Source organism: Triturus cristatus, chromosome 6 (genome assembly GCF_964204655.1).
Source record: "Triturus cristatus chromosome 6, aTriCri1.1, whole genome shotgun sequence".
Lineage (NCBI taxonomy): Eukaryota > Metazoa > Chordata > Amphibia > Caudata > Salamandridae > Triturus > Triturus cristatus.
In genome coordinates this window covers 1,666,542,988-1,666,569,852 of record NC_140589.1, presented here as the reverse complement: position 1 = coordinate 1,666,569,852, position 26,865 = coordinate 1,666,542,988, and the positions used below count along the sequence as shown (strand labels likewise).

At 47.4% G+C, this 26,865-nt stretch overlaps 1 protein-coding gene across 3 annotated transcripts in view; it reads left to right on the top strand.

Moving 5' to 3' along the window:
* UBR2 (ubiquitin protein ligase E3 component n-recognin 2) overlaps positions 1-26,865 on the top strand; it is a 1,393,714-nt gene that overhangs the window by 416,358 nt on the left and 950,491 nt on the right. For all 3 annotated transcript variants that reach the window (XM_085612829.1, XM_085612828.1, XM_085612830.1), the window contains one exon: positions 25,386-25,447. In XM_085612829.1, the coding sequence (XP_085468955.1) occupies positions 25,386-25,447 (62 nt within the window). The remainder of the gene's footprint in view (positions 1-25,385; positions 25,448-26,865) is intronic.

Below are 26,865 nucleotides of genomic sequence, written 5' to 3'. Positions count from 1 at the left end.
ACATGCCTGGCTCCGTATTTCCGGTTTTAAACCAGAGGTTCAAACCGCAATTCTGGCTCAACCTTTCAACCAAGAGCAGTTATTTGGCCCTGCAGTAGATACTGCATTAGAAAAAATGAAGAAGGATAATGAAACTGCCAAGTCTATGGGAGCACTGCAGTCTCCTCAAAACCGGGGTTCCTTTCGTCGCTCCTTTTATAGAGGAGGCTCCAAAAACACATCAACTGAGACCACGTCCACCTTTAAAAATTCTGGACAAACATCCCCTAACAGAGGTTATTTCCGGGGAGGTTATAGGGGAAACAATAACAAAGGCCGAGGGCGGGGCAATGACAACAACACCCGCACCTCCCCAGCCACCAAACAGTGACTTGCCACCACTCCCCCCGGACCATTCCACTCCGGTCGGGGGGCGACTCCAACAATTCCTACCTGTCTGGACTTCCATCACCACAGACAGATGGGTAAGACAAATTATCCAGTCTGGCTACTGCCTCGAACTCATACAATCCCCCCCAAACATACCACCCAAACAACGCCCAATGTCCTCACATCATCTCTCTCTCCTCAAACAAGAAGTTCAATCCCTGTTACAAAAACATGCGATAGAACCAGTCCCCCTTCAACATCAGGGAAAAGGGGTATATTCTCTATACTTCCTCATTCCCAAGAAGGACAAAACACTAAGGCCCATACTGGACCTCAGACTACTAAACCAATATATACATTCGGATCATTTTCATATGACCACTCTCCAACAAGTCCTCCCACTCCTACAACAGGGAGACTTCCTTGCCACATTAGACCTCAAGGACGCATACTTTCACATCCCTATGCATCCCGCTCACAGAAAATATCTACGATTTGTGGTAGATGGGCAACACTATCAATTTACAGTTCTCCCATTCGGAGTAACAACAGCACCCAGAGTGTTCACCAAGTGCTTAGCAGTCGTGGCAGCGCATCTCAGAAGACAACAGATCCATGTCTTCCCCTATCTGGACGATTGGCTCATAAAAGCCAATACATACCAAAAATGCGTTCTCCACACTCACCGCACGATTCAAACTCTCCACGATTTAGGATTCACTATCAACTACCCCAAATCCCACCTACAACCCTCCCACTTACATCAGTATCTAGGAGCAACCATAGATACATCCAAGGCCATTGCTTATCCCAGCACTGCCAGGATAGCCAGTATACAAAATCTCATCTCTCAGTTTCAAACTCATCCATCTCTTCCAGCAAGAGTGTTCATGCAACTCCTAGGCATGATGGCGTCATGCATCTCCATAGTCCCACACGCACGACTTCAAATGCGTCCCTTACAGGAATGTTTAGCACAACAGTGGAACCAAGCTCACGGACAACTTACCGATCTGGTGTTGGTGGACAGTCGCTCACTTCGCTCACTCAAATGGTGGAACACCATCAACCTGTCCAAAGGGCGACCGTTCTTAGAGCCTCTTCCACAAGTTGTGCTAACTACCGACGCATCTCTCACGGGGTGGGGAGCCCACCTCCTTCACCATACCACTCAGGGCAGATGGACCAGTCGACAAAAACTGCTCCACATCAACCACCTGGAACTCTTAGCAGTGTTCCTAGCACTAAAATCCTTTCAAGTTCACCTAAAGAACAAAACTGTCCTCATACGCACAGACAACATGACGACAATGTATTACATACAGAAACAGGGAGGGACACACTCTCCCCAACTGTCCCAACTGGCACAGCAAATCTGGAGATGGGCAATTCCCCAAAACATCTATCTGTTAGCAGAACATCTCCCAGGGATCCACAATCAAGTGGCCGACCTCCTAAGTCGCCACACACAGCAGATCCACGAATGGGAACTACACCCCAAGGTTCTACTCCCCTTCTTCCAAAAGTGGGGACAACCAGACATAGACCTGTTCGCCACTCCCGAAAACACAAAATGCCCAACCTTCGCCGCCAGGTTTCCACACCCACAGTCCAAGGGCAATGCCCTATGGATGAACTGGTCAGGCAGATTTGCGTACGCCTTTCCGCCTCTCCCACTAGTTCCATTTGTGGTACGCAAACTGAAACAACAGTCACTAACACTAATACTAGTGGCTCCCACTTGGGCACGTCAACCGTGGTTCACCACGCTTCTAGAACTATCCTTAGTTCCACATCAAAGGCTACGCCTCTCCCCGGATCTATTAACCCAGAACCATGGAGAAATCAGACACCCAGATCCTCAAACACTGAACCTAGCGATCTGGCTCCTGAGGTCTTAGAGTTCGGTTACCTCAATCTCCCTCCAGACTGTATGAATATCATAAAGGAAGCCAGACGCCCTACTACTAGAGCGTGTTATGCCGCTAAATGGAAACGATTTGCCATCTACTGCGCTAATAATGACATACATCCATTGGACGCTTCCATCCAAAACATCATTTGCTATCTACTACACTTGCAAAGATGCAATCTAGCGTATTCCTCTATACGTTTACACCTAGCAGCCTTGGCAGCCTACTTGCAAAATAGGCAACACCTGTCCCTTTTTAAGGTACCTGCCATCAAAGCGTTTATGGAAGGTCTCAAAAGAATCCTTCCCCCAAGATTGCCACCTGCACCAGTGTGGAATCTCAATGTGGTTCTAACAAGACTCATGGGTCCCCCATTTGAACCTATGCACAAATGTGAATTACAATTCCTAACATGGAAGGTAGCTTTCCTTATCGCAATCACTTCCCTACGCAGAGTAAGTGAAATACAAGCCCTTACACTAGAGGAACCTTTCTTACAACTACACCGTAACAAAGTGGTTCTTAGGACAAACCCTAAATTTCTTCCAAAAGTGATTTCCCCTTTCCACCTTAACCAATCAGTAGAGCTACCGGTCTTTTTCCCAAACCCAGACTCCGTAGCTGAAAGGGCCCTACATACCTTAGATGTCAAAAGAGCTTTGCTTTATTACATCGACAGGACAAAACCCTTTCGAAAGACAAAACAACTCTTTGTTGCTTTCGCACCACCACATAAAGGCAACCCAATCTCCAAATCAGGTATAGCCCGGTGGATAGTTAAATGCATCCAAATATGCTACCTCAAGGCTAAACGTACACTTACAGTTCCCCCAAGGGCGCACTCCACCCGTAAAATAGGGGCTTCTATGGCCTTCTTAGGTAACATTCCCTTAGAAGACATTTGCAAGGCAGCCACGTGGTCTACCACGCATACCTTCACTAAACACTATTGTGTTGATGTGCAGGCCAAACAACAGGCCTCCGTGGGCCAGGCTGTCCTAAAAACTTTATTTCAAGCTGCTGCAACGGATACAGGCGACCACCGCTAAGGGGAAGCACTGCTGTATAATCTATCCTCAGTGTGTGATCTGCAGCTCATATGCCTCGAACGGAATATGCTACTTACCAGTATGCATCTGTTCTTGGCATGTAGAGCTGCAGAGTCACACACGCCCGCCCGCCTCCCCGGGACCTGTATCTGTTCCAGCATCCGTCTTACTTAGACATTACACATGGACATCCTTTCTTTCATTTCTATACACTCCATCTTTTCCCATCATGGCGAAAAACAATCTGACGATGGAGTGGATGCCCATGCGCACTGTTGTCCAGGGGAGGAGTCACCAACCTCGTGACCAAAGGCTTCTTCCGAAGACAACAACAACCTGCAATCATCCGAGCCCAACACCAGATGGCGATCTTATCCTCAGTGTGTGACTCTGCAGCTCTACATGCCAAGAACAGATGCATACTGGTAAGTAGCATATTCCATACACTTCGTAAAAACAAACTTCTGGTTGTTTTGCAAAGGTGTGTGGATGTCACGGAAAATCTACGTTTTTTCAGTAGCCTTCCAAGAGGGCTTTGTAGCCTGTAAAGCTGTCACCTTTGCATTTGTTTTCAACTGTTCCAGTAGCGGGTATCAAAACCTGAAGCATCCGAAACAAGCATTTACAATGCAATGGTCTCGGCATTGTTAAAGTTAGAGCTATTGGCATTGCTCATGACATTATTTTTGTCTTTAAAACATCTCTCTCTCTCTCTCTCACAAAAATAAGACTTATTTTTGGGAGAGAGAGACAGAGATGTTTTAAAAACAAAAATAATGTCATGAGCAATGGCAATAGCTCTAACTTTAACAATGCCGAGACCATTGCATTGTAAATGCTTGTTTTTTTGAGGGGTCAGCAAATAAATACATTTTATAAGTTGGAAGTAATTTACTCCCTACTCTAAATTGTTTGTAATATAAATTGGCCTAAAGGCAACTTTCGCTGTATTGCCATCCTTATTATTTTACATGCATTTAGGGGGCTTTTGGTCAACCTTCTTTATATGTTGGACTGCGCAGACGTCCCTGAAATGTTGCACCCTTCGAGAACAGCACACAGTATAGAACAGCGGGCCAGCCCACTTCATCCATTGGATACTTACACTTTGAGTGACTGCTTCTTTCTTGTACGCAGTATATACCCACCTAAAATAGTTCCCCAGTGTTAGATATTTGAAAACACCTGTATTTATCAGTGACTGGAAGTACCTATGTATAGTATTGTCACCATTCCGATAAAAATCAAGCCATTTATTGAAGTGTGAAATGTTTAATCATCATAAACCAGCTTTGCCATATTTATTTATCCTTTGGAAAACTAATTATAGGTCATTGAAATGGTAAACGTGTGTATGCAAATATATATGTTGAAGCCACACCCCCCTCAGTTCTGGGTAGGTCATTTGATGCACTTGTGTCTGACTCCTAATAAACACTTGAGGCTTTTCAGCTTTGTAAAATATTTCCAGCCTTTTGCATCTTGCTCAAGAGGGATCTCTAATAAAGACTATAGGTGCAGCAGGTTTGTGGAGACTTCAGTTGAATTGACTCGAAAAGGCCATCTAGGATAGATCTGAGGTACTGCTGGATTGTGAATGTCTTGCCAGCCTCATAAAACTCCATAGTAATAAATATATATATATATATATATATATACATATATATATATATATACACACACACACACACAGATATGTACATACATACACCTATATATATTCATGTGTATATATATATATATGTGTGTGTATATATGTGTGTGTGTTTGAATACAAGAACTTTTAATCAAATATCTTTGTCTGTTCCTTTGCTCCATTGACATTTTGCTTCCTACAGCACATATTGTAGAGCCCTAAGTTTTAATATGAGCAACTGTAGTTATTGGTACAAATGCATTGTGCTATTCAGAAACAGTTTAAGTGTTACGTTGAAATCACTTGGATTTACCAGTGTCTGGTAGAGCATATTCATACCAGGGTGTCATTTCAGGTTTTCCATAGTAATCGCAACATTTTTTGAAGGGTGCACTATTGACTCACCATTATAAACCAGCTTTGGCATATTCACCCTATAGAAAAGAAGCACAACAATGTATGTGTACATTTGTGTGTTGAAGACGCACCCTCTCAGCTTTGTGCTGGTCAGTTGAAGCACTTGGTTTTATTCGAGAGGGTCATCTAGTAAACACTTGAGTTACTGCAGCTTTGTGAATACTTTAAGCAGTTGGATCTGACTCAAGAGGGACATCTAGTAATGACTTAAGGTACTGCATATATGTGAACTGCCAGGCCTATTGGCTTTGCAAACTTGTTAGTTTTTAAAATAAATACATTTCTCAGTTTCTTGAATAAAGCGGGTAATGTTTGGATCCATATGATATTTTTATCCAGTGGGCATTGCCTATCTAGGAGAATCTTCCAGAAAAGTAACTGTAATATACTTGGTCTGTTTAATTCTTAATATGATTGAGAACATGTGGAACTGCTGCTGGTTAGAAACAGGTGTATCTGATAGAGACATCTAGCTCTAGATTACTTACTGAAGAATTTTTCCCAAGCATCCAACTGGATCCCAAATTGTTTTGTGAGCAGTACCCCTGCGTGATGGAACTTGGCGTCGTTTTGCTCCGCATGGCATAGTCCACACTGGAAGTGACGTGCGGGATGCCTGTATAGGCGCCACCGCAGCACGCTGATGTCAGTTCCTTTCTTTCTGTGACAGTCAGCGCTGATCTGTAGAGAGATAACCGCAGTCATTTTTTGACTGTCATTTTTTTCAACTTTTTGTCAACATTTTGTGTGACTTGTTTTCAGGTATGGCAGGGATGTCAACGAGGAAGGCTAGATTCAAGCCCTGTGGCACCTGTCACTGGCAAATGTCGGTAACGGACTTACATCTCGTCTCTGGTGCCTTGAGTGTGACTACAGCGCCACGACCTGCATCAATTGTCGTGCCATACACCCCAAGGCCTTGAGGAAGCGATCCCTCAAGCTCCTTGCCATTCAATGTGAGACACTGCAACGGTCTCGATCCTGGTCGAGAGGAAATTCCTGGGATCAGTAGAAGAGCAACAGATCTTCGTGAAAGTCATCCCATTCTATTAAGTCCCACAAGAAAAAGAAGAGCAAGAAGTCGAAGGGGTCTTATATTTCGCCCGTCTGTCAAAATCATTCAACGAGATGCGGGAGCGCTGTCACTTGAGGATTGCTTCACGATGAGCCTGCACTTGGGCCGTCTCTGTGCCTCCCTGAGTTTCCGGGAGCTGAAGCGACACCACCCAACTTTGTGAATTTTATGAGATCATGCAACCAATTTGTATGGGATCTCCCCACTGGATCGCCTTTGGGCCCTGTTGGTTCTGAAGGGGCCCTACTGGTCTTCCACCCTTAGGTTCACCCTCTGCGCCAGTTGGGTCCCTGCGTTGGTCAAGCCACCTCTACCTTCCCTGGCGCCGTTCCCCCTGCCATCGCTCCCAGCGGCACTGTCCCTTTTGTTATCCTTGACTCCAACACAGAGCCAGATGGGTGTTGTCCGACTCTGTCGCCGACTGGAGCCATTCCATCCAGGCCAGAGCCTGAGCCCTATTCCTGTGGGCTAAGACTTGGGGAAGATTAGAAGGTGCCACTGGACCCTTATGAATATCAGCCCCTAGACCCAAATGAAGGCGTGAGGATCTGGAGGACTCCAGTAAACTAGACACCTCTCCAAATACTGACTTGGTCTCACCTCCTGCCATGGCTATGGAAAGGGATTCTCATTTGGTATTGGTATGGTGGTGAGGAGGGCGGCCGAGTTCCTGGACCTTTAGCTGCCCTATGTGTCTGTCATAACAAACGTCTTGCCGCACGTACTTCAGTCGGGAGTTAACCCATCCGAACTGCTTCCTCTGTTTAGAGAGGCCCTCATTAACATCCTACTAGAGCCTGGTCCAAGCCCTGCACAAGGGCTCCTGTGAATAGGACAGTTGCCTGCCACCATTGTCCCACCCTGGGGGACCCCATTTCCCTCACACAGCTTCCCATCCCAGAGAACTTTGTGGTCCAAGCCTCCACTTCCTGAGTAAATCGTAGCGCATTTCCTACCACCCCACTGGATAGGGCATCCAAAAGGCTGGACACCTTGGCCAAGAACATTTCTCCTGCCAGCCTAGCACTGCGTTTGGTGAACACTGCATGCCTTTTGGACTGTTACTTCCATTTACTGTGGTATTCGGTTGTGCAGGTGCTGCCTATGGACCCGTAGGAGGCCCGTGCCATATTCTACCAAGCTATTGCTGATGGGAGAGACACAGCAATGTGGGCTGTATATGACCGACTTGCTAGGTAGAGTTGTTTCCTCATCTGTGGCCTTACGGCGTCCCACCTGGTTGAGGACAACTGGCTTTTCGGGGGATGTCCAGACTTTGCTCATGGATATGTCCTTGATAGTTCCGGTCTCTTCGGAGACAAGGTCGCTGGAGAGCTTAAAGGATAGCAGAGCTAAGACCAAGTCCTGGGGCCTTTCCAGGGCCCTTCACCAACCTCAGTATGCCTTTCACTCCTTTTGTGGCCATGAAAGGGGCTTCCAGCTGCGTCTCAACCTGCCCAGCCACCACAGCAGCTGGCCACCACGGCACACAATCTTCCCATCCCCTGCGTGGCTAAGGACGCGGTACCCACAGACAATGTGGGCCAGGCTGCCAGAGGTCAGGCCAGTCCACTACTCATCTCGCAGCCTCCAAGGCTCTTTAGTTTATCCTCTGACCATCATGGGCACCCAGTGGGATGCAGGATACGCTATCACCTGCGGCTCTGTGGGTATGTAACATCCTACCACTGGGTTCTCCATATTGTCTGAAGGGGCTACTTCCTCACCTTTGTGACCAGGCCTCCACCCATGCCACCCACTTGCGACACCCTGATGGAGGACCATCTTTCTTTACTTCGCCAGGAAGTGGTGGCTCTCCTGGCCAAGGGAGCCATAGAGAGGGTGCTGGCAGCAGAAGTAGGTTGTGGTTGCTATTCTCGCTACTTTCTGGTGCCCAAGAAGGACCTGCACCCTCTTAATTTCCTCCTGACAAAATTCTCACCCTCGCTCAAGTCCTGTCTGCCCTGGACCAGAGAGACTAGATGGTAGCGTTGGAATTGGAGGACACATACTTCCAGATTCCCTGCCTGCCTGCCTACAGACGTTACCTGCAGTTCACAGTAGGTCACTAACACTTTCAGTTCACTTTGCTCTCCTTTGGCCTTACCAGCACCCCTCGGGTGTTCACCAAGGTGATGATGGTGGTTTCAGCTCATCTGTGGAGATCAGTGTTGCCTGTCTTCCTCTGTCTCAATGATTGTCTGTTGAAGACTGGCTCGTCCCAGGCAGTCGTTTTCCACCTCTAGATTATGGCGGACCTCCTGCACACGTTTAGGTTCAATATAAACATGTCTGTCGTACCTGAACCCTTCTCTGACGTTTCCTTTCATCTGAGCTGTTCTGGACACAGTGCTTTTTCGGGTTTATCCTCTTGAATGGCAAGTCCAGGAAATTCAACCCTTGATACAGATGTTTCAGTCTCTATCCTGGGTTTCAGTGAGACTGATTGTGAGGCTGCTGGGCCTCTGAATCCTGCTTGTGACACATGCCCGCTGGTATATCCGGTCTCTGCAGTGAGATTTTTGAAGGTCCAGTTGACCCAGCATCAGGGGAATCTCTTGGACATGGTCAAGATCTTGGAGGTAACTGCAAAAGATCTGCAGTGGAGGTTAACAAACCGTGATTGGGTCAGCATCATATCCCTCTCCTTTCCCTAACCAGATCTGACAGTGGTGACAGATGCGTCACTACTGAGATGTGTTTGCCATGTGGGAGAGGTGGAGATCAGAGGACTCTGGTCTCCAGCAGAATCCAGACTCTACATCAATCTGTTGGAGCTCCGGATGATCTGGCTGGCATTTAAAGCCTTTCTACCCTTCATCAACAGAAGGATAGTGTAGGTGTTCACGGATAACGCAATTGCCATGTGGAACTGCAACAAAGCGGGCAGGGTTGGGTTGTGGACCCTTTGCACCGTGTCTCTTTCCCTGGTGCTTCAACACCTGGTGGGTTCTCTGACCACAAGAGCAGACTGTTGCAGGGATTCTGCACATATACAGAACTATGCGCAGGAAACCAGGACCTCAGTGTGTAGTGGTGTACCAAAAACCCACCTTAGTGCCCGGAACCTTAATCCGACTAGCTATAGTGTCTTATTCGTTCTCCGTACTACAGCGAAGCTACCAATGATTAGGCATCCTAGAACATGTAACTCAGATCCTCCCAGGAATCGCGGGAGCAAGAACGCTCTTTTGCTCACTCACTCATACTTGTCCACAACGTGAATAATCAGAGACACTGTATAGTTGAACATGTTTATTTTAACTAACGTGCTCTATAATGCAGTACACGAGCCAATACTAGCAGCAAAATGCATAAACACAAGATAGTAAGCATTGTTAAAAATCTATAGAAAATAAACGGGGATATCATTCTATAAAGATAGTGGAAAAAGGACTACCATGCCTTGCCACCCTCCCCGTGCTAGGAACTAGTTTATTATAGAAATCGAAGACCTCTGGGCTTTGTCAGGGGGGCCCCCATACCTCTAGGTTTAGATGCAAAAAGTTTACATCTCTGTCCAAGCACAGCTCTTCCCTCTGGAAAGGTATCCTTCAAGTGCCTAACATGCATGCAATGCCATATTAAAAGCACTTGATTTTAAATAGTACAGCTGTGGTAGTATTATGTCTAGCCTGCGTGGGACTGACCAAAGCAAATTAACAGAGCACATTGTTTTTCGACCTTGAACACGCTGTGCAGAAGGAGCCTACAGAGTACAGCAAGAAAAGCGAAAGGTAGATGGTTCTCATGTGAACGAGCACAAGCAGAGGATTTCCGATAACAAAGTCATGTAGAAATGTGTGCAAAAGCAGCAACATGGCAGCCAAGCGTGTACTGACATATGCTAACTTAACAATGTCCACAGTGAATCCCGTATCCTCACTACAAGATAAACTTAGCTGAAGATGTCTAGTGGGTCACAAATGGCGTCTTCGGCCGGAGGTGGTGCAAGGTCTCTTTCAGCAGTGAGGAGAGCCTTGGTTAGATCTGTTTGCCAGTGGTGCGAAAGCGCTCTCTCAGTAGTTTTGTATGCTGGAGTTTGCAAGGTGACCCTCCCTCGGAGATGCTTTTCATCTTGAGAGGAGCTTGGGTCTCCTGTTTTCCTTTCTGCCCATACCACTCCTGCCCAGAGTTCGAAAGAAAATCATGAACGACCGGGCCCAAGTCATCCTTGTGGCTCTAGACTGGCTCAGAGAGTTTAGTATCCCGAGCTGTTGAGTTTCGGTCCTCTGATCAAGCTGCCCCTTTGGGAGGATCTTCTGTCCAACTGAAGGGAAGGGTTCTCCATTCGAACCTGTCTACCCCCCGCCTTCATGCATTGAAATTGAGCGGCGACAGTTGACAGCTTTCAACATTCCACCTGAAGTCTGTGATGTATTCTTGTCAGCTCAGCATCCCCCCACCAAAACGGTATACGCCAGCTGTTGAAATACATTTATGGCATGATATGCTGAGAAACACGTTGACCCCTAATCTGCTCCCTTTTCTCTGATTGTTTTGTTTCTCCTTACCCCGGCCAAGCAGGGCTCTACATTGGGCACTTTGAAGGGTTGTATATTTGCCATCTCCGCTTTTTTGCAGCGGCGTTCTCTCTTTAAGTCCTCTAATGTAAATAAGTTCCTTAAAGGTCTGCAGCACGTTTCCCCCCCGCTCTATTTGTAATGCCTTCACTTGGTGCTTACCTTCCTAATGTGCACTCCCTGTGTGCTGCTTCATTCTTGTCCTCTTAGGCTCCTTACCATCAAGTTGGGCTTTCTGGTGGCAATTACAGCTGTCCGGAGGGCCAGTGAGCTACAGGCACTGTGCTCCCACCCTCCCTACATCTGGTCCTTCGGATTCAAGCATCCTTTTTGTTGAATGTAGTCAGTCCATCACTTTGCCTCATCCCTCTAAGGAAGAACAGAGACTCCATCGGCTTGACCCAAAAAGAGCGTTGTCGTTCTACCTTGACCACACAAAACTGTTCCGGGTGGGTGATCAACTCTTTGGGAGGTATGATGGGGTCTAGGAATGGAAAGAGATACAGAAACGGAGAATCTCCTGATGGATCGTACTCTGCATTAAAATTTGCTATGCACTGGCCAAGACGCAACTCCCAGAGGTTTTGCATGCTCATTCCACCAGAGGAAAGGCTGCGATCACTGCGTTAGCATCTCTAGTTCCGACCCACACACCTGCCAGTCAGTAACGTGGGCCTCTTTGCACATGTTCACTAAGTACTGTTGTCTGGGCAGTCAAGTCCGTCGGGACAGGCGCCTCACCCGTTCGGTCCAGCAGAATGTTTTCATGTGTAATTCATTATCTGACCCGCCTTCGGGGAGGTATTCCTTGTGTATCTATTCTTAGGTAAGGGATCTGCGGCTAGAAGTCTATCAGATGAACAAGTTACTTACCTTAGGTAATGCCGGATCTGGTAGACACTCTATCTAGCGTCAGATTCCTTACCGGCCCAACCATCCTCCCTGCTCCTCAAATGGATTTCTAAGGACAGGGCTGTTACCCTTTCAGGGCCCTAGTTTTACACACCATTGGTCAGTGTTCTTCATGGCTCCACACTCCTGACGTGGAAAGTCGCAAAAAGAAACTGATGTTTGTGCTGGGGTGGCACCTATTTAGGCACCACACACGTCACTTCCGGCACAGACGATGCCGACGATGCCACGCAGACCTATATGATACCTCCAACAGGCATGCAGGGGTATTGCTCACTAAAAAATTACGGATCGAGTCTGACGTCTGGAGAAAATTCTACGGTAAGGAATCTGCGGCTACATTGAGTCTTTACCAAATATGGTGTTACCAAACGTAAGTAACTTGTTTGTTTCAGCCACTGTTCTTCGGGGATTTATAGCTGTAAAAAATGCAGTCAACAGATCCAAGACTCTCTGTTTATATAAGGGTCAGTTAATTGCTAAGATAGTATTGTTGTGTAAATTAAATACTTAACATCCCACAAGGAATTACCTCCAATTGATCTGGGTGTCTGAACGCCAATGGAAGACTCCATTTGACTTTTCCTGTTGGTATATTAAACTGCATTAGTGGATGTGGATGGGTGGGGTGGGGGGAGGCTTGTTTAGGCATCCATCGGAAGCATATTCCAGCCTAAGGTGTTCCATGTGTCAAACAAGGTGCTAGCTAATGACCCATGGGAGGCAGTAATTTCTCCCTTAATGGCAGGTAACAGATGGCTGTGGGCAGTTTATATGTTTTGAGCCCCAGCTTGAATCCTCTACAATTAGCCTCAAGTAGATCTGCCTCCTGCAGGAGTACATCTGGGTTAAATTGTTTTGCTGTTTTATCATCTGAGCCCCTTTTGATGTTCCTGAGAAAACTGCTGACAATCCAGGACTGGCATTTGAGTCGTGTGAGGAAAAATCCCATTTCAATGTCAGCCATGTTCAGAGACAAAGTACTGAATGTATGCAGCAATACAGAGAAGCAAAGTGCAGATGAAATGTAATCATTTTTTATCCTAACAACTAACCCCCTTAACTCCCCGCACTATACTTCCCACCATGAAGGATCTGTTGAATAACAAAAGGTGTCTATTTGGCTAGGTGACTAAGAGAACCACCATTAGTGCTGTTTTTTTCAGGGATTAACCAACAATAAGGTTCTGGGAGGTTTCGATTTGGTGTAGTCTATCGTACAGGCTTCTCACTGTATGGTAGCAATGCTATTTAAATGATAATTCCCATTCTAGGTCTCCCAAACATGATCCGACGAACTGGGTTAATACATCCTGTTATGAGGTGTAGGAAGGTAGGATCATTCCAGCATGGTTACCCCAACGTTTTGCCTGGTGTCGCTGTGTTTTTGACTAGTCTGACTGGGATCTTGCTAACAGGACCCCAGTCACTATGCTCCCTTCCTAAATTTGACTATGGTGAGTACTTCTGTCTCTTCACAATTGGTTACTGGTGTACCCCTATAAGTCACTAGTTTATGGTACTGAGTTACCCAGCACATAGGTACACTTGGGGTCTCTCATGGGCTGCAGCATGTATTGTGCCACCCATGAGAGATCACTCACACTGTGACTGCAGGCCTGCCATTGCAGCCTGTGTAAGCTGGTGCTTACACCACTTACAACAGCTATAATTTTTCTCATATCTGAGATCACTACACTTAAAACCTATGAGTTACCCCTAAAGCAGGCCTTTCAATCCTGAAGGCAGGGTGCTGGGTTAGAAGTGTGTGGGTGCCCCTGTATTAGCAGGACACCCCTACAAACCCCGGAGTCGATTCTCCAGGATTTGTAAGTGCAGAGAGCCTTTTTGAAACATATAGTGGCGATTTGTGATTACGTGTTGGTGAACTTTATGGTGGCCAAGTCGAACTTGGGCATGTTTGGTATCAAACGTGTTGGAATCATACCCCAACGTTACAGGTGTTGGAGGTATAATTCCATGCACTTTGGGGCTCCTTCAGGAAGCCCCCAGTACTCCTGGTACCAGCCTTCCAGGGTCTGCCAGCAAGCTAGTGCTGCTGCCGACTCCGGACACGATTCTTCCCTCCTGCTGCTGAGCTGAGCTCGAGCAGGGGAAGGTAGAACAAAAGGCTACCTGTCACAGGGAGGTGTGACTACCACCCAGACAGGACTTAGTGTATTGAGCTGTGTTGGGCGCATGCCAGTGCCACCAAACTGCTTTGAAGGGCACATTTGGTGCCCTCCTTGCATACTCCAGTTTGACCCAGTTCAAGGAGCCCTTGACTCCTGCTCTGGCGCAAAACTGGCCCAAAAGCCATGGGAGTAGCCTTTACTCTGTCCAGCCCCTGCTCTGAGAGGGCCCCCATATTCGTTCTAACCCTTTCCCTAGGGTACTTACGGGCTTACCTGTGGGTGTCTCTCAGATTTGTCGTGGGACAAGACACTGTGACTTAGCTGGACTTCGCCTGGATCCGAGACTGCATCAAGGAAGACTCCTGCTGCTCCCAGTCTTGTTGCTCTGCAAGTCTTGATCATCTGCATCTGTGCTTCTTCCAGGATCTTTAAGAGACTTGTGGGCATCAAGGACACCCGAAGTTATCTCCTATAGAGTGAAGGAGCCACTCCCCTGCATCTGCAGGCACCCTGCATCTGCAGGCACCACAACGAAGTTGGCCGGTCTGCTGCTCCTGACATCCCACAGACTTCGAAAGGCTTAGCAACACAGGGTGGGGGTTCTGCAGCTCCCTCAAGTCCTGACCTGTCCTCTCTGCAATTTTGAGGTCGGTATCCCTTGTCAAAACTGCTGGGACTGAACCCCGGTGCACCACGTCAACTTGCCAGTGCCAATGACTGTTGACTCTGCACTGAAGAGATCTTCGGGCTACAAGAAGCTCCAGCCTCCAGCATCTGTTCCTGCCAAGTACAGCGTCTTCACTGCATCCTCTGTGCCGTGTGCCGCCTTATTGGTAAGCTGCTCCAGGTTTTCTTGCGACTCCTGTGCTTTCGGCCTGTGGGTCCTGCGGATGGTCTTTTCCTGCTTCAGTGGGCTCCCCTGCTTGCTTGGGGCCTGCTCTGATTCCCATGCTTGTGGTGAGTCCCTTGGACCTTGCTGGTCCCACCGTTTCTCCTTCTTCGCTTTCCACACCTGTTGCAGCTGCCAAGGCTTGTTGGTGCTCCCACTGGACGCCAACCCCCTGGTTCTCAACTTCCAATGTGGGACAGCTCGTGCACTACTCCTGGTCTTCCTCAGAGCTGCCTGGTCCTCGCAGCTGCAGCGACAAGGTCACCATCATCATTCCTGAATTTTCCGACCTCATTGGGCATTGCTCTTCCTGTGCCTCCTGGCCACCTCCGAATGGCATAGACTCAGTCCCCTCTGCTTGCAGGTTCTTCTCTTCACTAATCAACCCTTGGATTTCACCGGTTTCTTTCACCTTCGCCATCTGCATCTTTCCTGCATCCTTCCATTGTAGTCTACAGCGGTTTCCTACATTACTTCACACCTGGGCACCCGGCTTCCCTGGTGTAGGTATCCTGGTTCCTGAGATAACCACGGGTGTGGTGGCTCTCCAAACTTCTGTCTTCCAGGGGGTTTCTTCATTGTCCACTGGGAAGGGTCCATCTTCTTCAAAACTGCAACCACGACTTTCCCGTTGACTTCTATTGAGTACGTGGCAGTGTTTCCACTCTGCACACAGCATCCGTGGGTTTTCTGAGTACTTACCATGGGTGGTTCCTTGTGTCCCCAGCTCTTCTGAGTCTCCTGTTCCAAGTCCTGACTTTCGTCGCAGTTCGCTTTCAACTTGTATATGGTTTGGTCTCCCCCTTGAGACCACTGTGTATTGTTCTTACTTACCTATTTGCAATTGACGTACTGTTGTGTATTTGTGTTGATATCTCTGGGTAGAAGATATACCAATGTGTTAGTGAGTGTTGTGTAATAAATAGACATATTTTTATATGCACGCTGTGTGGTTCTTTTTTGTTTAACCTACACTACATGATTAGATCTGGTAAAAACAAGTTGCTTAATACTCCTTCTGGAAGGCTGCTCTCCACAGCTACCACTTACAGAGCTTTCTATGGTTGTCTAAGACCACTGACATCACCATAAGGGTAGTCTGGATTAGTGCAAGCTGCTTCACTTAAATAAGTGTCCTCCATATACTAAGCCAGCCTCCTACATGAGGCATCCCACATCGAAAAATGTATACATTTATCAATGTATACGCACCGCCACCAGTCTAAATGTGCTTCCTGTAACTCGTAGGGTCAGTCCACATAAAAGCACCACAGAGCCTGACAAAAATATGCAGAGATTTCAGTGGGCTAATGGACAGATTAGTACACAATGACTTCCCTCTCCTCTCCCACTTGTCTGGCGTGATTTGTGACACCATGTGGATAATGCGACTCATGGCACCTATGCCGCCCAACAAAGCATGTTTTTGTTTTCTCTAGGGCACACAAGTCGTTCTCCTGTATGGACCACTTCTTTCTTTTTGGTACAGAAGCGTACAGCGTAACAGAAGTACGAGTTTATACAAGAGAGGTTTTAGATGACCAACATAAAGAGGTCACAAAAATACCAAGGCAATAGGGATAGGGTGCCTTTGGTGAATTTACCAATGGTAGCTGGCTAATAGAGACAACAGCACAACATAAAGTGTCAGGGAACTCACTTTAAACCTGGCGGGAGGCCCACAAGCCAGTAGTGAATGGAAGTGCTTTAAGCTTCACAGACCAGATTAAAAGGGATTTCACAGTGAACCTAGACAGCTTTGAGGCAGCAATCCTGGGGTTGGAGGAACAATACCGTAATGACATCTTTGAAAAATTACATAAACTTATCATTACAAAGCACAAATACCAGCAGTGTGTCTTGTAAGAGGCCAATGGAGTTTGACTTGCATCCCAAATTAGAGTCTATGACTGGAAACAATACAGAGAAGCTTCTTCATGGCTTAATCGGACAGAGGAATAAAATAAACTTATTGGTAGTATGCACAGTCAAGAGGAGTCGGTGACTAAACCAACACAATCATGCAAGAATTCACTAGAACCTTGATTGCACAGAAAATGGCATGCAGAACGGGCTACCTGAATTTATTTCTGCACTTGGGTAGCCATACTTTACAAGGCATAGCACAAGACCCTGCACAGCATAATCATGTTAAAAGAAATCCCTGAAGCCATTTGCCAAATTCCATGACTTGCTTGCTGGAAAATCTTATAATTGCTTCTCAAGATCCCTGTCTCCTTCTTCTCCAACTGAAGTCCTCCTATGAGAGCTGCAAACTTTCATGTGGCTTCTGCAATCAGTTATTACTTTGATTTTGAAGCTGGGCCCACTAGTAAACTGGTGCTACTCCCACATCTCCATTTTACTACTCAACACTGATAACATTCTAGCAAGGGTCCTGACAAATCGCCAACTGGTGGTGATAAAAAAACGATTTATGTTGTAGTGATCCATGCATCATGATATAAGATGCAAATATCACAGAATCAAGGACCTCTTCGCCGTACTCCAATCATTTAAAAAAAAAAAAAAAAAACGTGTTCCGTAATCTCATCTAGGATTTCATGATATTCTACCTCATGAATTACAGCCTGAAGTTTATTGGCCACATTCAACTTCTCTACAAAACCTTTATGGCATGAGCAAAGGTCACTGAGATGCTGTCGGACCCCTTCCCTGTAGAGCTGGGTACCAGGCTGGGGTGTCCATTGTCACCCTTGCTTTTTGCTTTTGTGATTGAGCCACTGGCACCCAACCTGCCATTGGATACAGAGCTAACTGGCTTCAAATGGCAACGGAGCTCTGAGATAAAGTATCCCAAAGTATACTATTTGGAAGGCTGGCTTTTTTGAAGCCATCACCTTTGCTCGTATAATTGGTGAAATACTGTCCGTATGTGCAATAGGAAACCTTCATGATAATTTTCAGCAATTGAGTAGTGGTGAGAACCTATCCTAGTTTCTTTCCATCGGTTGTTCCAAATCCCATTGCCTGTTTTTTTCCAAATTCTTGGACTCCAGCAGAGAGATCTCTATATTTGCTGGATGTAAAAAGAGTCTTGAATTTCTAGCTAGACAAAACAAAAGCAAGAAGACAGATCGTCTCTTCATAAAATATGGTCCTGTAAGGAATGGTCTACCTTCAGCAAAACAATCAGTATCTAGGTGCATAACCCCTCCCTGGTAAACCTAAAGCACATTTCACAAGATCTAAAGCTGCTACTGTGACCACTGAGAATTATTACAGTTTCAGAGGCAGGGTTCTCGGTGGAGTCTTTTGCTACAGTGCCCGGGTTGTCTATGCCATTGCAAAGCATTGTGATAGTTGTACTACACGGATCACTTCCCTGAGTCATCACTCTAGAATTTTCTCTATATTAATTCCCTTCACGCCTTTCAGGACACTCAAGAAATGCAAGTTGTTTTATTGGGCCCCGTCTTTAGCGTCTTCTCCAGCGTTCTCCAATATTTTTGCTGTTGTGTTCAGATGGTCCACTGTACCTTGGAGTTGCTGCATCATGTCTTCAAGATCAGATAGGTGACGTTCTTCCTCCATGATCGCTCACCCCCCCCTCACACATGGGCAGTGTTCTTTTATTTCCCTCTGTAGTTGCGCTCATCATATTTGTGTGCTTCTTGAATTCATCGAATTTCCCTAGTTTGGGGATTTAGCCTGATTTGTCTTTGGCCATTGCTTCCCAATTAGGTTGCTAGCTTTCAACAGTTGTTTCAGGTATGGCCGCTTTTTTTTACTGTTTTGCCACAGGCATGGTTACTCTGTCTCTTAGGAATCTATCAGTGGGTCTTGTCTGCACTCTGGCATTTTCTTGCTTTGCAGGACACTGTAAGAAATTGAATTGTTGGTTGACTGAAGTGTAAGCCTTGGTCAGGCAGCAACCACAGCCCCATTTCTAGAATTATGAAGTTACCCAAATTTCGTAAGGTGTCTTGAGGGCGGGTGTGGGGGGGGGGGGGGCAGAAGTTTCATCTTCTCCACCTGTCAGCTATGGAATTAGCTGCCCTTGCACCTCAGAAGCCAGTCGAATGTGATGATTTTTAGAAAACATCTCGAAACATGGTTATTTTTGCTCCCTCTTTAGATTGAGTTTGTCTTTTAGTGCAGAATCTCTCAAACTCCAGCGCCAAGACGCCCTCAGGTATACGCCGTGCATTACAAATATCAAATATATCCTTGTCAGCGCGAGGCACAAGCCAATCCTGTGCTTCTCCCTCTGGTAACTTGGCATAGAGCAGTTAGGCTTAAATTAGAGGCAATGTGTAAAGCATTTCTGCAACACTTCAAACAGTAATAAAATGAAAAACACCCCACAAAAAAGGATCCCACACCAAGTTACAAAAATAAAGTTATTTTCAATTAATGAAACAAGACCAAAATGACAAAAATACAATAGGAAGACCGGAGATATACAGGTTTTAAGATTTCAGTGAAAATAGCGCCTAAAAGCACATCGCTCCAATTGTGGATATATGGTTGCGCCGGTCCGGAACAAAGTTCTTCTGACTGACTGTGATGGAGCACGTGCTGGCTACAGGGATCCAGTTAGACCCGCTGATCAAAGTACCTTAAACCCTGCTTTGCAGAGCATTGTGAAGGTCCCTTTCGAAGATGTGTAACGCAGCCGATTCAGCAAGTCTGCGATACGAGGACTACAATCTCCTGCATAATAACTATGTATAAGGGTCATTCCTTCCGTCATCCTAGTCCGACATGACACAGCAAGGTATATCCCCTCGTGGGACCACTTTGGGTATATAAACACAATATCTTTGCTGAGGTAGGGAGAGGAGAAAAGGACTTCCATGCTGACACACTGACACGAGAAACTGAGATCACTGCACGCAGACACTCCAGCTCGCAGTGGTCTGACATCCCTTGCGGGGTGTCCATCTCAAGACCAAGACCAAGTCAGGGTCCCACAGTCTCACTTCAGGTAATGGGACTGTCTTTATCCTAGAGGTATTTTTGGCTTCTACACCTACATACATATCTGAGAGAGACACATTAGTGATAGACTCCTTACCTTAGAATATCCCCAGGCGTCAGACTAGATCCGGAAAGCTTTTGTCAGCAGTACCCCTGCGCGTCGATAGGCAGCGTCGTACGCTCCGCGTGCGTCGCTGGCGTCGTATTTGCTGAGATGACGTCACTAGAGCTACTTAGACACGCCCACGCGTGCTGACGGCAGTTCTTTCTTTTTCCGCACCAGCAAGCGCAAATCTGGAGAGAGCTGTACCCTGTCACTTGTTGACTAAGTATTTGTTTGTTATAATTTGTAAGTAAACGTACCCCTGGTGCATAGGGATGCCCGGTTTCAAGCTTTGCAGGGCCTGTCCGCGCACAATGTCTCTGACGGACCCGCACCGTTAGTGTCTCTTCTGCCTGGGGCGTGAACACGACACTGAGTCGTGCCCCCACTGTCGGCCCATGGCCCCGAAAACTTTGCGGGAGCAGTCCCGAAAGTGGCTGGAGGCCCAGGAGTCAGCCCCACGTCGTTCCCGGTCCCGTGGGGGTTCGAGGGCCCGGTCGCAGAGCAAGCACCATCATTCAAAGTCTTCGCACTCGTAGTCAGGTAAGGTGAAGCACAAGAAGTCGAAGAAGCATCGCCGCTCTTCGTCCTCCCCTCACTGGTCACGGGACGCGGCTGAGGGCGCAGGTGACACAGCCCCTGCGGCTCTAACGGAGTCTGAGCAGTTACCGTTGGCTTACCCACCTTTCCCGGGTCCATCGGCGTGTGTCTCCAATGGCACGTATCTTCGGCCCGTGCGGCCCCGTCGGCACGCCTTTGGGCACGGCGGGCCCCACTGTTCCGTGTTCCTCGGCGTCGCCTGCCCCGACGCCCAGAGGCCTCCATGGCTCCTGGCGTGGCTCCCCGTTGTTGCTGGTGGACCTTGAACAGCCCCTGCCGATGCCGGCGTCTACTTCTTTTCTGACGTCGACACGGTGACGGAGGGATGTCTCTCGATTTCAATGGGGAACTTTTACCCTTTTATTCACCCACGTCCTCGTCCACTTGTGGAGGAAGGGTAGGACTGGGAGGAGTTTGAAGACCCTCTCGCAGCACAGTGCGAGTCTGTCCACGACTGGGATGAGGAGGTGGAGGCAGGTGGCCCGGATTACACTCCGACGCCTGGTTCACCCTCCCCTTCAGATACTATGGAGGAGAGTGGTAAGTTTTCCACGGTGCTACGTAGGGCGACCGAGGCTCTTGGCCTCGAGCTCCCTACTGTGACTGTCAGGACCTACCTACTGACTGAAGTGCTTCGGCCAGCCTCTTCTTCTACAGAACCGTTGTTGCCGTTTAATGATGCACATCAAAGTGCCAAAGTCGCACCTGATTCCCTCCCAGAAGCTTCTCTTCATCGGAGCGTTTCTGGACATGGCGCAGTTTCGAACAGCGAGTCCAGGACATTCGGGTTATGATTCCGATCTTTCAGCCCTTGTCCTGGGTTTCGGTGCCTCCTGCATCCTGCTGACCAACCATGCCAGGTGGCACATGCGGGCTCTGCAGTGGGACCTGAAGTTCCAGTGGGCACAGCATCAGAGGAACCTGTCTGACTACGTCCAGATCTTGGAGGGTACTGCACAACAATTGCAGTGGTGGCTAACGAATCAGCATTGGGTCAGCGGCAGATCCTTTTCCCTTCCCCAACCGGAGCACACAGTGGTGACGGATGCGTCCCTCCTGGGATGGGGCGGCCACATGGGAGAGGTGGAGATCAGAGGCCTCTGGTCTCCGGCGGAATCCCGGCTCCATATCAACTTTCTGGAGCTTCGGGCGATCCTTCTTGCACTGAAGGCATTCCTTCACTCTGTCAGGGGAAAGGTAGTGCAGGTGTTCACGGACAACACCACTGCCATGTGGTATTGCAACAAACAGGGCGGAGTGGGGTCGTGGACCCTATGTCAGGAGGCTCTACGCCTCTGGACATGGCTGGAACGTCACGGCATTTCCTTGACGGTTCAACACCTGGCAGGTTCTTTGAACGCCAGGGTGGAAGAACTCAGCCGCCGCTGTCTGATGGATCACGAATGGCGTCTAAACTCGGAGGTGGCACAAGGTCTCTTTCAACAGTGGGGAGAGCCATGGTTAGATCTATTCGCCACAGAAGAGAACGCGCAATGTCCGCAGGTCTGCGCTTTGGAATTTCCAAGGTGGCACTCGCTCGGCGACGCTTTTCGTCGCGAGTGGAGCTGTGGTCTGTTGTATGCCTTTTCGCCTATATCTCTTCTACCCAGAGTGCTGAAGAAAATCAGGCACGACCGGGCCCAAGTCATCCTTGTGGCTCCTGACTGGGCTTGAAGAGTTTGGTATCCCGATCTACTCAGTATGAGCCTGGATACCCTGATCCGCCTGCCTCTGCAGGAGGATCTTCTGTCGCAGCAGCAGGGGACGGTTCTCTACCTGAACCTGCCCAGCCTCCACCTACATGCGTGGAGATTGAGCAGCGACAGCTGATTCCATTTGACTTGCCTCCCGAAGTCTGTGATGTCATTCTGGCAGCCAGGCGTCCCTCCACTAAATCGGTATACGCCTGCAGGTGGAACAAATTTGTGGCATGGTACACAGCCAAGACTGTGGACCCCTTTCTGTCCCTCTTTCTGAGGTCCTTTTGTTCCTTCTTTCTCTGTCCCGGCAGGGCTCTGCTCTGGGCACTATCAAGGGCTATCTTTCGGCAATTTCAGCCTTTCTGAGGCTTCCAGATCAGCTTTCTCTTTTCAAGTCCCCTGTTGTACAGAGATTCTTAAAAGGCATTGCGCATATGTTCCCTCCTGTTCCTTTCATAATGTCTCAGTGGGACTTGAATCTTGTTTTGACTTATCTCATGTGCGCTCCCTTTGAGCCCCTTCACAATTGTCCTTTACGTCTTTTGACTTTGAAAACTGCCTTCCTGGTGGCTATCACCTCTGCCAGGAGAGTGAGTGAGCTTCAGGCTCTTTCTTGTAAGCCTCCTTTTCTGTCGGTTCATCCGGACAAGGTTGTGCTTCGTAATCGTCCTTCCTTCTTGCCAAAGGTTGTCACTGCCTTCCACATCGGGCAGACTATCACCTTGCCCACTTTCTTTCCGCCTCCGCACCCTTCCAGAGAGGAAGAGAGGTTCCACCGTCTGTACCCAAAACGTGCGCTCTCCTTTTACCTGAATCGCACACAAGCATTCCGGGTGGATGACCAGCTCTTTGTTGGCTATGCAGGGGCCAAGAAAGGCTGGGCTGTTCACAAGAGGACTATCTCCAGCTGGGTCGTCTTGTGTATCAAGGCCTTTTATTCTATGGCTAAAAAGGAACCTCCGGTGGGGCTGCGTACCCATTCTACCAGGGGGCGACAGCAGCTACTACTGCATTGGGACGCGGTGTCCCCCTGCAGGACATCTGTCAGGCTGCCACTTGGGGTTTGCTGCACACTTTTACAAAGCATTATTGCCTTGACAGTCCGGTCCAGAGAGACGGCTTCTTTGGCCGTTCTGTTATCCGTGACTTTCTGGTGTAATCTTGCTCGCAGACCCACCACCGGGGTTGGTATTGCTAGGGTATCTATTCAAAGGTAGGGAATCTATCACTAACGTGTCTCTTTCAGATGCACAAGTTACTACTTGTGTAACGATATATCTGTAAGAGACATTAGTTAGTGATAGATTCCTTACCGCCCCACCCATCTTCCCCGCTCTGCGAACTGATTTCTAGGGTTAAGGTCATCCTTTCGGGCCCTGGTTTCTATGCACCAGGGGTCAGTATCTTACATGGCTCTGCATTCCTGTCGCGGAAAGTTGTGTCCAGAACTGACGTCGGCACGCGTGGTTGCGTCTAAGTAGCTCCAGTGACGTCATCTCGGCGAATACGATGCCAGCGACGCACGCGTAGCCGTACGACAACACCTATCGACGCGCAGGGGTACTGCTGACGAAAGCTTTCTGGATCCAGTCTGGCACCTGGGGATATTCTAAGGTAAGGAATCTATCACTAACTAATGTCTCTTACAGACATATTGTTGCACAAGTAGTAACTTGTGTGCTACGTACACTTAGATACATCTAGTTAGGGTCGCATCGTAGGAGTACGCTTTTTATTGTCATGTATTTTTATACTTGCCTGTATTCATGGTTTTAGCGCTATGGTAGAAATCTACTATCCGTTTACTCTGTTGGTGCTTACGATCATTTATATCTGCTTCTGTCTTATGGTTGTTTCAGCATACCTTTTTAGATCAGATTGTGGCTGGTTCAATAAATGCTTACAGAAAAACATCCCCACCGTTTATTCTGTGTATGTCTCTGAGACAAAATGAGCACGAATGACTGAGCGAAAAGTATCGCACTATTTCCACGATCCTGAGGGATCACGGTTGTCATGTTTGATAGTTGCCAAGAACTATTCTCCCCTTGGTAAGAGGGGTTTCTAGTGGCTCTGTGAGCTAACTGGTATACAGGCTAACATACCCGGTGGGGGTGTCTAGAATCAGTTTGGACACCAATCCTACAGTGTATGTTGTCTAAACGCGCAGATCCTATATAGGTTTATAGGAACTACACAACACCTCCACTATCTGGAGACACCCGGGGTCGCATAACAAAGTAGGCAGGGCTTTGAACCTACACTCTCTGGAATGCCAACCCTGCTTGGAGGAGGTGTGAACACCTCCGCCCAGAGCAGGCTTTGTTCCTGACCTCCGAGGGAGAAGACTCTCACCTCAGGAGGTCAGAAACCTGTCTGTGGTGGCTAGCAGGTCAAAACCAGCCAGTAAACACACTAGTAATCTGTAGGTTTTCAGGGACACCTCTAAGGTGCCCTCTTTGTTCATTTATTAATAAATCCAGCACTGGCATCAGTGGGAGTTTATTAAGATGATGTGTTTGGTACCATACTTCTTGGGGTACAGTGAAGCCATCATCTAGCAGGGAAACTCGTAATGACGAGTGTCCAGTTAATGTACTCGGTATGTCTTCTCTGTGCACTGGTAATATCCAAGTGTGAACTTCGATGTCACAGGACATATTCACTCTCGCAGAAATGCCCTGATATGGGTATAGTGACCCTTCCTTAGGGCTGTAGGGCCTGGCATAGGGGTTTCTTACCTATGCCACATATTGTGTTGGCAGGCAAGGTGCACAGGGATGTGTGTCCCATGTCGACTCTTCGGTTTTCTCTGCACCAAGACATGCAGGCTGCAAATGGCAGTTTGCATGAGTTTGGTGTGGGGCCCTTAGGGTGACACAATGCATGCTGCAGTCCTTAGGGGCCCTCTTTAAGTTCAATGCCGTAGGTACCAGGGGTACCATTTACTAGGGATTTAAAAATGGCCTTAAAACAGTGCCAATTTTATGTCCACATGCTTCACTCAAATTCAATCAAGAACTAAACTTGTATCTTCCTTTCCTGAGTGCCCTGCTGATAAGCAGCTGTTCAACGCTTTTGGAAATAAATGTAATACTTGTATTTTACTTGTCTTTGCAGGTTTACATGCATTATTGAGTAAAAGTGAGGTGGCTTATAAGTTTCCCGAACAGCTTCCATTGGTAAGTTGAGTTGAGCATTTTACCACTGAATTTGACCTTTTGGTTTTATAGTATAAATGTTAAATTCTGCAGTAATGTGTGTTGTGTTTTACAGCACTAGTATGCTCACTTGTGTAGTTTATTGTTGTAACTTAGTAGCTAAATTGTTCATAACTGTTGTATGTAATGATCTTGTAGAAAGAGGGCTCTTTTTTAGAAGTTTTAGCAGCGAAGAAGGAATCTTAACACACTCATTGTGCTCTCTATAGAGCCACATTCTTTTGAGATTTTCCCTGTTACCGGTGAAAGATCATCCAAAGCAAATTTTACTCCATATCTTAAGCATGTTTCCTAGATTTTACTAGCAGATGTAATTGCATCCAATTTAAAAACAATACAGAAGTAAGCTAAACCATCTAAAGAATGCATCTAAATACACAAAAAAATATTCTAATGGATATTTCTCCACACAGTGTTTCATTAAGATGTACCTCCATATTGGATCTGTGAATCTTTCTAGTACTGGAATCAGACCCGGCTCCAGGATCTGGGAGGGCCATGAAAAAGCATAGGGAATCTATGAAGATGAATGGAGTTGCCTAGAATCTCCCAGGTGTCTGCAAGCTGGGTCTGGGCTGAATTGTGTTTGTAGGAAATGAGTGGCATACTCTGTCTATTGGCGGAGTCATGCCTATATATTTTCTCTCTTCTGTACTCTGTGCCTCACCCACCTTTCTCTGTGCCACCTCATCCTCCTCTCTCTCTCCCGACCTCTATCTCCTTTCTTTCCACTTCACCCTGCTCTCCTGCCCATATCACCTTCTGTATTTTTCCCACCTGACCCTCTTTTCTCATCACCTCACCCTCTTCTCATCCTCCGCCTCATCCTCCTCTCTTCATCCACCTCATCCACCCCTTTTCCTGCCTTGGCCTCTTCTCTTTCAATCTGCCTAACCTTCATCGTTCTCTCACCTCACCCTCCTCTTTTTCTCACTCACCCTCCTCTCTCTACCTCACTTTGCTTTCACCTCACCCTTTCTCTGTGCCTCAGGCTTCTTTCTACCTCACCAGCCTCTCTCTCCACCTCACCGTCCTCTTCCTCCCTATGCTCTCTATCCTTGCTTCCCCATTCTCCTTCTACAACTCTCTCTTCTACCTATAACCCTCCCCTCTTGAGCATCCCATCTTTCCACCTGCGCCTTGACTCTCTCCACCTCACCCTCTTCTTTTGTCCCACCCTTTACTACTACTGCAGATTGGGTAACAATTTTGAGTATGGAAAAGACTCTTAAGCTGCTTCCGTACATGTGGTTGTGCTTGTGTGGGTATGTGGGTGCGCTGAATCAGACCTTGCAATCCTACTTCCCTATACCTGTTCTTCACTGGTGGCTCTCAACATTTTGAACAGCTGCAGCGCCAATGCCTGGAATGTAAATAAA